Here is a 12,759-nt window from a genome sequence, read left to right on the forward strand (position 1 = left end):
ATACTTAGTTGCTTCTTCTTTAGGGATCATCTACCACATATGGCTACGCACCTTATAACCAGGTGAATATTTCCTCATTTTTTAAGCCCACTGGCTTAGGGACATTTCACCATAACACCTGCCAACCAGAGAAGTAATATTTTTAATGCTGTTTTAATGTAATCTACTTTATGCTGGCCAAAGACTGCAATAAAGATTATTTGAGATGTAAATTTGAGTTCTTATCTGATCAACAAGAACTATATACCACTACTTCTGTTTCCCAAGAGACATTAGTCCTATTCACATGTTTTGTTCAACACTCAGATGTATGTACAGTACACTTGTATTGTATTGTACCTGCATTCATTATAAAAGTGAGCCTGGATATAAGCCCCTCAACTAATACTTAGTTGCTTCTTCTTTAGGGATCATCTACCACATATGGCTACGCACCTTATAACCAGGTGAATATTTCCTCATTTTTTAAGCCCACTGGCTTAGGGACATTTCACCATAACACCTGCCAACCAGAGAAGTAATATTTTTAATGCCATTTTAATGCTGTTTTAATGTAATCTACTTTATGCTGGCCAAAGACTGCAATAAAGATTATTTGAGATGTAAATTTGAGTTCTTATCGGATCAACAAGAACTATATACCACTACTTCTGTTTCCCAAGAGACATTAGTCCTATTCACATGTTTTGTTCAACACTCAGATGTATGTACAGTACACTTGTATTGTATTGTACCTGCATTCATTATAAAAGTGAGCCTGGATATAAGCCCCTCAACTAATACTTAGTTGCTTCTTCTTTAGGGATCATCTACCACATATGGCTACGCACCTTATAACCAGGTGAATATTTCCTCATTTTTTAAGCCCACTGGCTTAGGGACATTTCACCATAACACCTGCCAACCAGAGAAGTAATATTTTTAATGCTGTTTTAATGTAATCTACTTTATGCTGGCCAAAGACTGCAATAAAGATTATTTGAGATGTAAATTTGAGTTCTTATCTGATCAACAAGAACTATATACCACTACTTCTGTTTCCCAAGAGACATTAGTCCTATTCACATGTTTTGTTCAACACTCAGATGTATGTACAGTACACTTGTATTGTATTGTACCTGCATTCATTATAAAAGTGAGCCTGGATATAAGCCCCTCAACTAATACTTAGTTGCTTCTTCTTTAGGGATCATCTACCACATATGGCTACGCACCTTATAACCAGGTGAATATTTCCTCATTTTTTAAGCCCACTGGCTTAGGGACATTTCACCATAACACCTGCCAACCAGAGAAGTAATATTTTTAATGCTGTTTTAATGTAATCTACTTTATGCTGGCCAAAGACTGCAATAAAGATTATTTGAGATGTAAATTTGAGTTCTTATCTGATCAACAAGAACTATATACCACTACTTCTGTTTCCCAAGAGACATTAGTCCTATTCACATATTTTGTTCAACACTCAGATGTATGTACAGTACACTTGTATTGTATTGTACCTGCATTCATTATAAAAGTGAGCCTGGATATAAGCCCCTCAACTAATACTTAGTTGCTTCTTCTTTAGGGATCATCTACCACATATGGCTACGCACCTTATAACCAGGTGAATATTTCCTCATTTTTTAAGCCCACTGGCTTAGGGACATTTCACCATAACACCTGCCAACCAGAGAAGTAATATTTTTAATGCTGTTTTAATGTAATCTACTTTATGCTGGCCAAAGACTGCAATAAAGATTATTTGAGATGTAAATTTGAGTTCTTATCGGATCAACAAGAACTATATACCACTACTTCTGTTTCCCAAGAGACATTAGTCCTATTCACATGTTTTGTTCAACACTCAGATGTATGTACAGTACACTTGTATTGTATTGTACCTGCATTCATTATAAAAGTGAGCCTGGATATAAGCCCCTCAACTAATACTTAGTTGCTTCTTCTTTAGGGATCATCTACCACATATGGCTACGCACCTTATAACCAGGTGAATATTTCCTCATTTTTTAAGCCCACTGGCTTAGGGACATTTCACCATAACACCTGCCAACCAGAGAAGTAATATTTTTAATGCCATTTTAATGCTGTTTTAATGTAATCTACTTTATGCTGGCCAAAGACTGCAATAAAGATTATTTGAGATGTAAATTTAAGTTCTTATCGGATCAACAAGAACTATATACCACTACTTCTTTTTCCCAAGAGACATTAGTCCTATTCACATGTTTTGTTCAACACTCAGATGTATGTACAGTACACTTGTATTGTATTGTACCTGCATTCATTATAAAAGTGAGCCTGGATATAAGCCCCTCAACTGCATGGTACATAACATGTGAATAACTGTACCTGTGTACAGATCTGTATCTGCACACTTATATGAGTATTGAAGATAACACGAGAATGGGGCTGTTGTACAGTATACAGAAATACAATTGTTCACATGTTGTGCTTAACACAAGTATAGCAGTATACTTCATATCTGCACCATACATTTGAGGACCAGTACACAGGTTCACTTTTGAAATCAGTGCAGGTGCAGTCATTCACACAAAAACATGTACAGTACCAGTGTACAAATATCTCAACACTGGCACAAATTAATCTCTGAACAGGATTTATACCACCTTGCTATAAACTGATCCTAAGCCAAAGTATTTTGTACAATGTTTCTAGATAATTTAAGATGGGAATAATAGTTTGTTTAGCATGAACAAAGCAGAGTTAGGTCATACAATTTCTTAAATATTCTTTTTTTCATCAGGGTGGGGGCATGGGGGGAGGCACAAAACGTGTTTTTGGGGATATTTTGTTTTCAGTCTTTTTGGAATAATTGTGTTCTGTTTAGGGTGGATCGAGAGGATCATATGGCCCAGGCAGCAGCCAATATGGACAGGTAAAATCTTTTTAACATAGAATATAAATTGAAATACGTGTGTGTTTGTTTTTAAAATAGAACATAACATAAAATTAAGATTTATGTTTATTTCTCCCTCTGAATATAGAAGGTAGCTTAGTGCAAATATATCTTTTAAAAGTAATAACTGTTTTCTATTTAGGGTGGACAATATGGTGGTGGCAGCCAATATGGGCAGGTAAAAACTTTTAAATATAAATGTGGAAGTACAGAAAATAAAATAAAAACAAGTCCTGTGCTTATTTCTACACTGGAATGTAGAGTCCAACATCATATGGGGGCCCAAGGTTAAGAAACTCTGATCTATATCTATATCTATATCACCCCATATTATTAAAAGCATTTTTTTTTCTTATCAGGGAGGACAAAGTGGGTCATATGGTGGCAATAGTCAATATGGACAGGTAAAAACATTTTTATCTGCCTACCTATTTTAAATATATATAATATGCTAAAGGATATATATAGAATGCTTATTCTGCTTTTCAATATACAAAGTAGATTAGAGCAGATTTATTACTTTTCTAAAAATAATAATAAGTATTTTCTATACAGGGTGGACAGAGTGGGTCATATGGTGGCAGCAGCCAATATGGACAGGTAAATAAGCCTTGTCTATCATATTAAGTGTGTCTGTGTCTATATCTATATCTATCTCCTTACTCTGTTCCTGAATACACAAAGTAGCTTGGGGCAGATTTATTACGGGTTCATTTGTTTTTTAAAGTAATGTGTGTTTTCTGTGCAGGGTGGACCGAGTGGGTCACATGGCAGCAGCAGTCAATATGGACAGGTAAAAATATGTTTATATAAACTATATAAAGTATGACAATGTTTTCTAATATATAATAAATATATGCTTATTCTGCTCCTGAATATAAAATATTGAAATACATGGCAGATTTATCAAGGTAAAGTTTTAAAATAAAATGTGTTTTCTGTACAGGGAGGACAGAGTGGGTCATATGGTGGCAGCAGCCAATACGGACAGGTAAATAAGCCTCTCTATCATATTAAGTATGCTTGTTTGTGTCTATATCTACATGTATCTGCTTACTCTGTTCCTGAATACAGAAAGCAGTTTGGGGGAGATTTATTATGGTTTGATTTGTTTTTTTAAAGTAATGCGTGTTTTCTGTGCAGGGGTCGTATGGCGGCAGCAGTCAATATGGACAGGTAAAAATATGTTTCTCTATGATAAATAAAGTATGACAGTGTTTTCTAATATATAATAAATATATGCTTATTCTGCTCCTGAATATACAATGTTAAAATACATGGCAGGTTTATTAAGGTAAAGTTTTAAAATAAAATGTGTTTTCTGTACAGGGAGGACAGAGTGGGTCATATGGTGGCAGCAGCCAATATGGACAGGTAAATAAACCTGTCTGTCATATTAAGTATGTCTGTGTGTGTGTGTGTGTGTGTGTGTGTGTGTGTGTGTGTGTGTATATATATATATATATATATATATATATATATATATATATATATATATATAAAAATCTATATCAGTGTTTCTTAACCTTGGGCCCCCAGATGTTGTTGGACTCCAACTCCCATCATCCTCAGCCACAAAGGCCATGTCTGGGGATGATGGGAGTTGTAGTCCAACATCATATGGGGGCCCAAGGTTAAGAAACTCTGATCTATATCTATATCTATATCACCCCATATTATTAAAAGCATTTTTTTTTCTTATCAGGGAGGACAAAGCGGGTCATATGGTGGCAATAGTCAATATGGACAGGTAAAAACATTTTTATCTGCCTACCTATTTTAAATATATATAATATGCTAAAGGATATATATAGAATGCTTATTCTGCTTTTCAATATACAAAGTAGATTAGAGCAGATTTATTACTTTTCTAAAAATAATAATAAGTATTTTCTATACAGGGTGGACAGAGTGGGTCATATGGTGGCAGCAGCCAATATGGACAGGTAAATAAGCCTGTCTATCATATTAAGTATGTCTCTCTGTGTGTGTATATCTATATCTATATATCAATATCTATATCTATATCAGCCTATATTTTTAAAAGCAATTTTTTTCCTATACAGGGAGGACAAAGCGGGTCATATGGTGGCAATAGTCAATATGAACAGGTAAAAACATTTTTATCTACCTACCTATCTAAAATATATAAAATATGCTAAGGGATATATATAAAATGCTTATTCTGCTTTTCAATATACAAAGTAGATTAGAGCAGATTTATTAATTTAAAAAGAAAAACGTAAGTATTTTCGATACAGGGTGGACAGAGTGGGTCATATGGTGGCAGCAGCCAATATGGACAGGTAAATCAGTCTGTCTATCATATTAAGTATGTCTCTGTGTGTGTCTATATCTATATCTATAATCTATATCTATAATCTATATCTATCTCCTTACTCTGTTCTTGAATACAGAAAGTAGTTTGGGGCAGATTTATTATGGGTTGGTTTGTTTTTAAAGTAATGTGTGTTTTCTGTGCAGGGTGGACCGAGTGGGTCGTATGGTGGCAGCAGCCAATATGGACAGGTAAAAATATGTTTATCTAAACTATATAAAGTATGACAATGTTTTCTAATATATAATAAATATATGCTTATTCTGCTCCTGAATATAAAAGATTTATATTCATATATATTTATATATATTCATATATTTATATGGCAGATTTATTAAGGTAAAGTTTTAAAATAAAATGTGTTTTCTGTACAGGGAGGACAGAGTGGGTCATATGGTGGCAGCAGCCAATATGGGCAGGTAAATAAGCCTATCTATCATATGAAGTATGTCTCTCTCTGTGTATATATATATATGTCTATGTCTATGTCTATATCTATCTCCTTACTCTGTTCCTGAATACACAAAGTAGCTTGGGGCAGATTTATTACGGGTTCATTTGTTTTTTAAAGTAATGTGTGTTTTCTGTGCAGGGTGGACCGAGTGGGTCGCATGGCAGCAGCAGTCAATATGGACAGGTAAAAATATGTTTATCTAAACTATATAAAGAATGACAATGTTTTCTAATATATAATAAATATTTGCTTATTCTGCTCCTGAATATAAAATGTTAAAATACATATCAGATTTATTAAGATAATATTTTAAATAATATGTGTTTCCTGTACAGGAAGGACAGAGTGGGATGGATATAGATAGATAGATAGATAGATAGATAGATAGTATGCCAAGACATTTATAGAGATGGCGGGTGGTGGGGAGGATTTTTAAAGCTTCAAACATAATTCCATACAAGTAATATCTGGGTCCCAGAAGGATGTTGTTAACCAAAAAGAATAGTATATTTTTTTAATTAATGAACTAAACAGAAATATAATGAACAAGATGTTTTGGCTTCTGCCTTCTTCAGTTGCTCTGATATTATAGGCATCAAATAGAGCGAAACTGAAAGTTAGAGAGAACATTTGGATCCATGCACTGGGGACACTAACCCCAGGAGGCCTCAATCACGTGGACACTTGACAGCTCAATAGCAGCCAATCTTAGACTACTAAACACTCCATCATGGACATCTATCTATCTATCTATCTATCTATACACACACACATCTATATACACACACAGTAAGAGATTTATAAAATAAAAAATATGCTCATTTTGCTCTTGAATATGAAATACAGCTTATTAAGGTAATATTTTATAATTTATAAGTGTTTTTTGCACAGGATAGACAGAGCGGATCATATGGCAGCTGCATCAATATGGACAGTTAAAATATTTTTTGTCTATATATCTTTTGATCTATCTAAAATATAATATTGTGTGTGTGTGTGTGTGTGTTTGTGTGTGTGTATGCTTCAGATCGTGTGTGTGTGTGTGTGTGTCTATCTATCTATACTAAGGGCCACTTCACACGATCTGAGGCAAGTAAGGAAGACAGGGAAATCTTGGGAGCTGGGAGTGTGCGCTTCCAGCGGGGGCGCAAATCCATCCAAGTTGGGTTCTCAAGCTCTCTGCCCAGCCTGAGATGCTCCACCAACTTCAAATCTTGGTTAGGGAAATCAGGTGCAAGTTAGGAATCTCAAGAGAACATTGGGTTTGTATTACATGCCTACCAGGAGTGTGCAGTACTGGTTCCCAACATTTCCCCACCTTCCTTACTTGCGGTGGAAGCTACCCAATAATATATGTAAAAGGTAATAAAATGCTTACTCAGCTACTAGAAAGTAGCCTAGAGCAGATTTATTAAGGTAATTTTTTAAAAGTAATATGTGTTTTTGGCACAGGGTGGATCATATGGTGGCAACAGCCAATATGGACAGGTAAAGTATTTGTATATATCTATGTTATATAAAATATGTGAAGATATATATGTACAATAAAATACTAAAATATATGTAAAATAATTTTTAAATCTATTTCCCTATCTAAAATAGAATATAAAGTACTGTATGTTAAAAGGAAAAATATGTAATGCTTATTCTACTTCTGAATATAAAATGTAGCTTAAGGCAGATTTATTAAGGTAATTTTTCTTTAAGTAATACGTGTTTTTCTTGAACAGGGTGGACAGAGCGGATCATATGGTGGCAACAGCCAATATGGACAGGTAAAAAAAATGTTTATCTATCTATCTACTTTAAATATTATATATGATTAAAACAATATTAGTTTACCAGCAATTCTGAGATTTGCTGAATACCAGTATGACAGATATTTATACACCACTTTTCAAGAAGTTCCCAACGCAGTTTACATAGATATAAATAAATAAAATTGTTCCCTGTTCTCAAAGGGTTCACAGTCTAAAATTTGCTAAGAAAGAATGAAGATTATATAAGAATACAGAAGAGGAAGGAAACATAGATAGATAGATATCATGGGGCTTTACCACAAAAAAGTGTGTGTGTTGAGGGAGGAGAGTGCCCAATTTTTTTTTAATGCATACTTTATTCCTGAATATAGAAAGTAGCTTAGAGCAAACTTATTACGGTATTCCTCTATTTATTTATTTAATCAATCAATCAATCAATCAAATAATTTTATTTTATTTTATTTATTTATTTATTTATTTATTTATTATTGAAGTAAGAAGTGTTTTCGGCACAGGGTGGGCAGAGTGGATCATATGGTGGCAGCAGCCAATATGGACAGGTTAAAAATAATTTTATTTCTCTATCTAACCTATAATAACATCAGTCTTATCTAGTCTGATGGCTATAGACCACCTCCAGCCTTAAGAGACAAGATGCCTCTAAATACAGAGGCAGTTGCAAGGGAACAACAGCAGGAGAGAGGGCATGTCCTCACCTCTTGCCTGTGGGCTTCCCAGAGGCATCTGGTGGGCCACTGTGTGAAACAGGATGCTGGACTAGATGGGCCTTGGGCTTGATCCAGCAGGACTGTTCTTATGTTCTAATGTAAAGTATGCTAAGATATATATAAAATAAAATACTAAGAGGTATATAAAATAAAAATAAAATACTTAGTCTGCTCCTGAATAACTTTAACTTTATTGCGATCTGCAACCAGTATTAACAACATCCTTGGATGATGTAAAACAGTCTCAATACAATCATACATAAATATATATAATAAAGCACCATAAGAAAAAGGAAGAGCAATTCTTAATTCATCCGATGACAAATTCCACAAATTATGGCAAAAAAAGTTTTGCTTTTTATGTTGTTTCAACTTTTTATTTTGTTTCATTTTTATGAACTGTTAGCAACCAAGCGAGATAGAACTCATTTGAACGTCCAGGAAATTTTCCTATCAGAGACATTGTTAGCTCTCTCCATGAATCTGAATATAACTGACAGTATAGAGACATATGCTCAATAGATTCAACTACATCAGCCCCACAGGGGCGTTTTTGTTCTTCATAGGGAATTTTAGCATATCTTCCTTCCAAAACTGCTGAGGGAAGGCCATTAGACCTTGCTCGCACAAATGCTCTTCTATGTGATAGAGAGATGGAGAGTAATTAGCCAATCTACTCCCCTGATTCTGATGCCAGCTCTTACAGTGTTCAGGAATCCGTGCTATATCATTCTATCTATCTATATCTGCTAGTCGTTGCTTAACCATTGACTTTAACATCTATTCCTACATTGCCTTCATTGACCTGAAATGATAAATCCAAACCAATAGTACTAAATTTTTTATTTATAGCTTGTTTCCAAATCGAGTTAAACTCATCTTTGAGAATTAAAGTAACCAACCCCACTGGATGGAACTTCACTTTAAGTCAATAATTACATAAACAGATCCATATTGCTTCTGAATAAAGAAAGAAGCTTAGGGCAGATTTATTGAAGTAATTTAAATATATATATTTCTGTATAGGGTGGGTCATACGGCAGCAGCAGCCAATATGGACAGGTAAAAAATATTATGATGTATCTTTCTGTCTGTCTATCTATCATATATAAAGTTTGACAAGATATATATAAAACATAGTATTAATATATATAAAAATTTAAAACATGCTCATTCTGCTTCTGAATATAAAATGTAGGTTAGGGCAGATCTTTTAAGGTTTTGTTTTTTGTAGTAATAAATGCGTTCTGCACAGGGTGGACAGAGCGGATCATATGGTGGCAGCAGCCAATATGGACAGGTAAAAAATTATCTATCTATCAATCGCATGCCAAGATATATATGTGTGTGTGTGTGTGTGTGTGTGAGAGAGAGAGAGAGAGAGAGAGAGAGATTGAGTGGGGGGAGGGGGGAGAGAGAGAGGTTTACCTCACTATCCACGGACTCGCCACACACGGATTCATGTAATAGACACCTGGCCTTGGCGTGTGTGTGTGGGGGGGGGGGGAACTGGCCAAAAAAGGAGTTCACTCCTTGTATCCGTGGGTCGACAGTGGCCAGAAATGACCTCAGAGGTCATTTTCAGTCACCATTTTGAGTGCGAGAACCATTTTATAGCTTTCTTAAAATGCAATTTTCTGCCAAATTTTGGGGACTTTTGTACTTGCAGAGCAATTTCTTTGGGGGGTTAGTCTGGGAACCTAACCCCCCATGATCCCATAGACTCAGTGATCCATTATCTGCTGTTTAATTGCCTTGTGGTAATGTGTGGGAATGGAACCACCGCAGATAATGAGATGTGTGTGTGTGTGCGCGCAGAGGTGCACTAACCCCCGGACCATGGGGACCCAGTCCAGTCCAGTCCTCCAAGGTCTGGGGGAGCTTTCAAATGGCCAGGGCCGGGAGCCTCTGGCAGCTGAGCCATCCCACACCCACCTTGCCAAGGCTCTGGGTTTTTTTGTTTAAAAACTCTTACCGTGGCCAAAGTGTGGCTGTGGAGGGGAGCAGGGCAGTCCTTCTCCCCCCATGCCCCAGCAGTGGTGGGGTGTAAGCAGGAACAACGCTGAACCCATCCATCTGGGCCAGCGTCTTGAAGCAACTGTGAGGCGCACCTGCACAGTTTAGAGAACATAGCAAACCTGAGACATCATGGGCTTGCGACGATCTCAACTGCACAGGTGCGCCTTGCAGTTGCTTCAAGATGCTGGCCCGAATGGATGGGCTCAGCGTCATTCCTCCTCACACCCTACCACCACCGGGGGAGAAGGAGGAGGACTGCTCTGCTCCCCACCCCACAGCCACTCCTCAGCCACGGTAAGAATTTTTAAACACATAAAATGGAGCTATGGTGGGGCAGCCCCCCCCCCCCAAGGAAGTTTGGGGAGGAACTCACATGGGCGGGTGGTCCGTGCGCCCAGGTTACCTTGGTGTACCTGTGTGTGTGTGTATGTGTATTCCTGAATACAGACATTAGCTTAGGGAAGATTTTTAATATTTCTGCACAGGGTGGACAGGGTGGTTCATATGATGGCAGCAACCAATATGGACAGGTAAGAAAAATCAATCTATTACTTAAAGTATGACAAGATATGTTTATAAATACTAAGATATATAGATAGATAGATAGATAGATAGATAGATAGATAGATAGATAGATAGATATGATTATTTCTGTACAGGGTGGGTCATTTGGCAGCAACAGCCAATATGGAAAGGTTAAAAATGTTTTAATATATCTTTCTGTCTATAATATAAAAAGTAGGGGGAGATCTCTCTCTCTCTCTCTCTCTCTCTCTCTCTCTCTCTCTCTCTCTATATATATATATATATGAATGAATGAATATAACATGTGCTCCTTCTGCTCTTGGAGAGAAAATGTAGTTTAGGGCAGATCTATTAAGATAATATTGTTGAAGTAATATGTATTTTGTGTACAGGGTGGATCATACGGTGGCAACAGCAGCCAAAATGAACAGGTAAAAAGATGTAGAATATATGTATAAGATGCCATGGTAATATGTATACTTAGCAATATGCAATAGGTTCTACTGTGCTGGTGCAGCAGTCCCTGACATCCATACTAATGCTGTACCATTGCACAATGTGTTTGTAGGGGGGGGTGTTTTATTTTTTATTTCCCTGTGCCTCTTGAAAATATGGACTGCACGATATTTTTGAAAGGCACAGAGGGAATGGAATATGAGCAAAAATTGCCCCTTTCCTCACTCATGTGACAGCACATTGGTAGTCTGGAACTCAGCTGTACCCATACAGTGCTAATCTGGATGCTGAACAGTTTTTTTTAACCTTTGAAAGTGAATGTGCTCTTTTAATTGGAACTTTGTTCCCTCCCAAGTACAGGTTTAATTGTAGTTATTTATTCTGAATATCATTATTTGATTTTAATCACAGAAAGAATATTTTCCTACCGGAGAGAGAGAGAGAGAGAGAGAGAGAGAATGAATATAAGATGGGGTTTTTTTTAGCCTGTAGGCTTATGAGATCAACCAGCATTCCGTGTGTGTGTCCCTATCAACTTCACAAGTCCTGGACCAATATGAACCAAACTGGATACAGTCGGGACAGATAGGGACACTTCAACGGCATAGTTTGTGATGATGTCATCTATCCCAGTTCAAGATGGCAGACATATAAATGTTTGAGGCGCAAGTGGACTAACTTATGAACTGCCTAACTGATTTGAACCAAATTTACTACAGGTGTAGAGACACATAAGGACGGCTCAAGGGTGTAGTTTGTAATGATGCCATCCACTGTGATTCAAAATGGCGGACATGTTTTAGGTGCAAGTAGGAATCGATTTGGACCAAATTTGGTACAGTTGTCGTCACACATAGAGATACCTCAAACAAACACATAATTTTGATGATGTCATCCACCCCAATTCAAGATGGCAGACGCATGGATGTTTGAGGCACAAGTGGGCTAACTTGTGACCTGCTTAACCAGTTTGAACTGAATTTAATCCAGTTGTAGGGATATTGAAAGGAAATTAGGCAGAGTCCTTATTAGAAAAGGTTGTCTATTATAATTGAAGTATTGTGATTATGGAAACGTGTATGTAGGTCATTTGTTGTCTTACCCATGTACTGAATATTGCATCCTGGTCATTTGCACTCAATCAGGTAGATTACATTACAGGATCTGCAGCTGATATTTAATTTCATTCATTTTTCCCACCAGGATTCAATATTCAGTCTGTGGGTAAGACAACAAATGACCTATGTACACACTTCCACAGTTCCCAACCAAAGAACCTTGGGAATGGTGGTTCTCTGAAAAAAGTGGGCTGCTTAAATGAGCAGTTCTCAGCACACTCACAAAATTGTAATTCCCAGGATTATTTAAGGGGAGCTGTCACTATTAAACTGGGTTGAGACTTGGTTAAACGTGAAGCATAAAGCCCTAATGTAACTGTGCCTATGTGCAGCAGCCAGGTCCATGTGTGCATATCATTGTCAGAAAAACCAGCAATCATGCGTGTCAGCTATTCAGTGGGAAGGAAGAAGCAGAGATGCCCTATTTCCAAACAACTG

The 12,759-nt window shown here is 36.6% G+C and overlaps 1 protein-coding gene across 1 annotated transcript in view; it reads left to right on the plus strand.

The window, feature by feature from the left end:
- The window catches only part of LOC128322513 (hornerin-like), a 138,541-nt gene that overhangs the window by 106,343 nt on the left and 19,439 nt on the right, over positions 1 to 12,759 (plus strand). The window contains exons 56-77 of the mRNA XM_053243883.1: positions 1,955 to 1,993; positions 2,855 to 2,902; positions 3,066 to 3,101; positions 3,283 to 3,327; positions 3,479 to 3,523; positions 3,672 to 3,716; positions 3,870 to 3,914; positions 4,067 to 4,099; positions 4,253 to 4,297; positions 4,629 to 4,673; positions 4,825 to 4,869; positions 4,990 to 5,034; positions 5,185 to 5,229; positions 5,408 to 5,452; positions 5,636 to 5,680; positions 5,854 to 5,898; positions 7,168 to 7,203; positions 7,446 to 7,490; positions 9,230 to 9,265; positions 9,459 to 9,503; positions 10,708 to 10,752; positions 11,140 to 11,178. Coding sequence (XP_053099858.1) covers positions 1,955 to 1,993; positions 2,855 to 2,902; positions 3,066 to 3,101; positions 3,283 to 3,327; positions 3,479 to 3,523; positions 3,672 to 3,716; positions 3,870 to 3,914; positions 4,067 to 4,099; positions 4,253 to 4,297; positions 4,629 to 4,673; positions 4,825 to 4,869; positions 4,990 to 5,034; positions 5,185 to 5,229; positions 5,408 to 5,452; positions 5,636 to 5,680; positions 5,854 to 5,898; positions 7,168 to 7,203; positions 7,446 to 7,490; positions 9,230 to 9,265; positions 9,459 to 9,503; positions 10,708 to 10,752; positions 11,140 to 11,178 — 942 coding nt within the window. The remainder of the gene's footprint in view (positions 1 to 1,954; positions 1,994 to 2,854; positions 2,903 to 3,065; positions 3,102 to 3,282; positions 3,328 to 3,478; positions 3,524 to 3,671; positions 3,717 to 3,869; positions 3,915 to 4,066; positions 4,100 to 4,252; positions 4,298 to 4,628; positions 4,674 to 4,824; positions 4,870 to 4,989; positions 5,035 to 5,184; positions 5,230 to 5,407; positions 5,453 to 5,635; positions 5,681 to 5,853; positions 5,899 to 7,167; positions 7,204 to 7,445; positions 7,491 to 9,229; positions 9,266 to 9,458; positions 9,504 to 10,707; positions 10,753 to 11,139; positions 11,179 to 12,759) is intronic.

The sequence above is a fragment of the Hemicordylus capensis genome, chromosome 4 (assembly GCF_027244095.1).
Source record: "Hemicordylus capensis ecotype Gifberg chromosome 4, rHemCap1.1.pri, whole genome shotgun sequence".
Lineage (NCBI taxonomy): Eukaryota > Metazoa > Chordata > Lepidosauria > Squamata > Cordylidae > Hemicordylus > Hemicordylus capensis.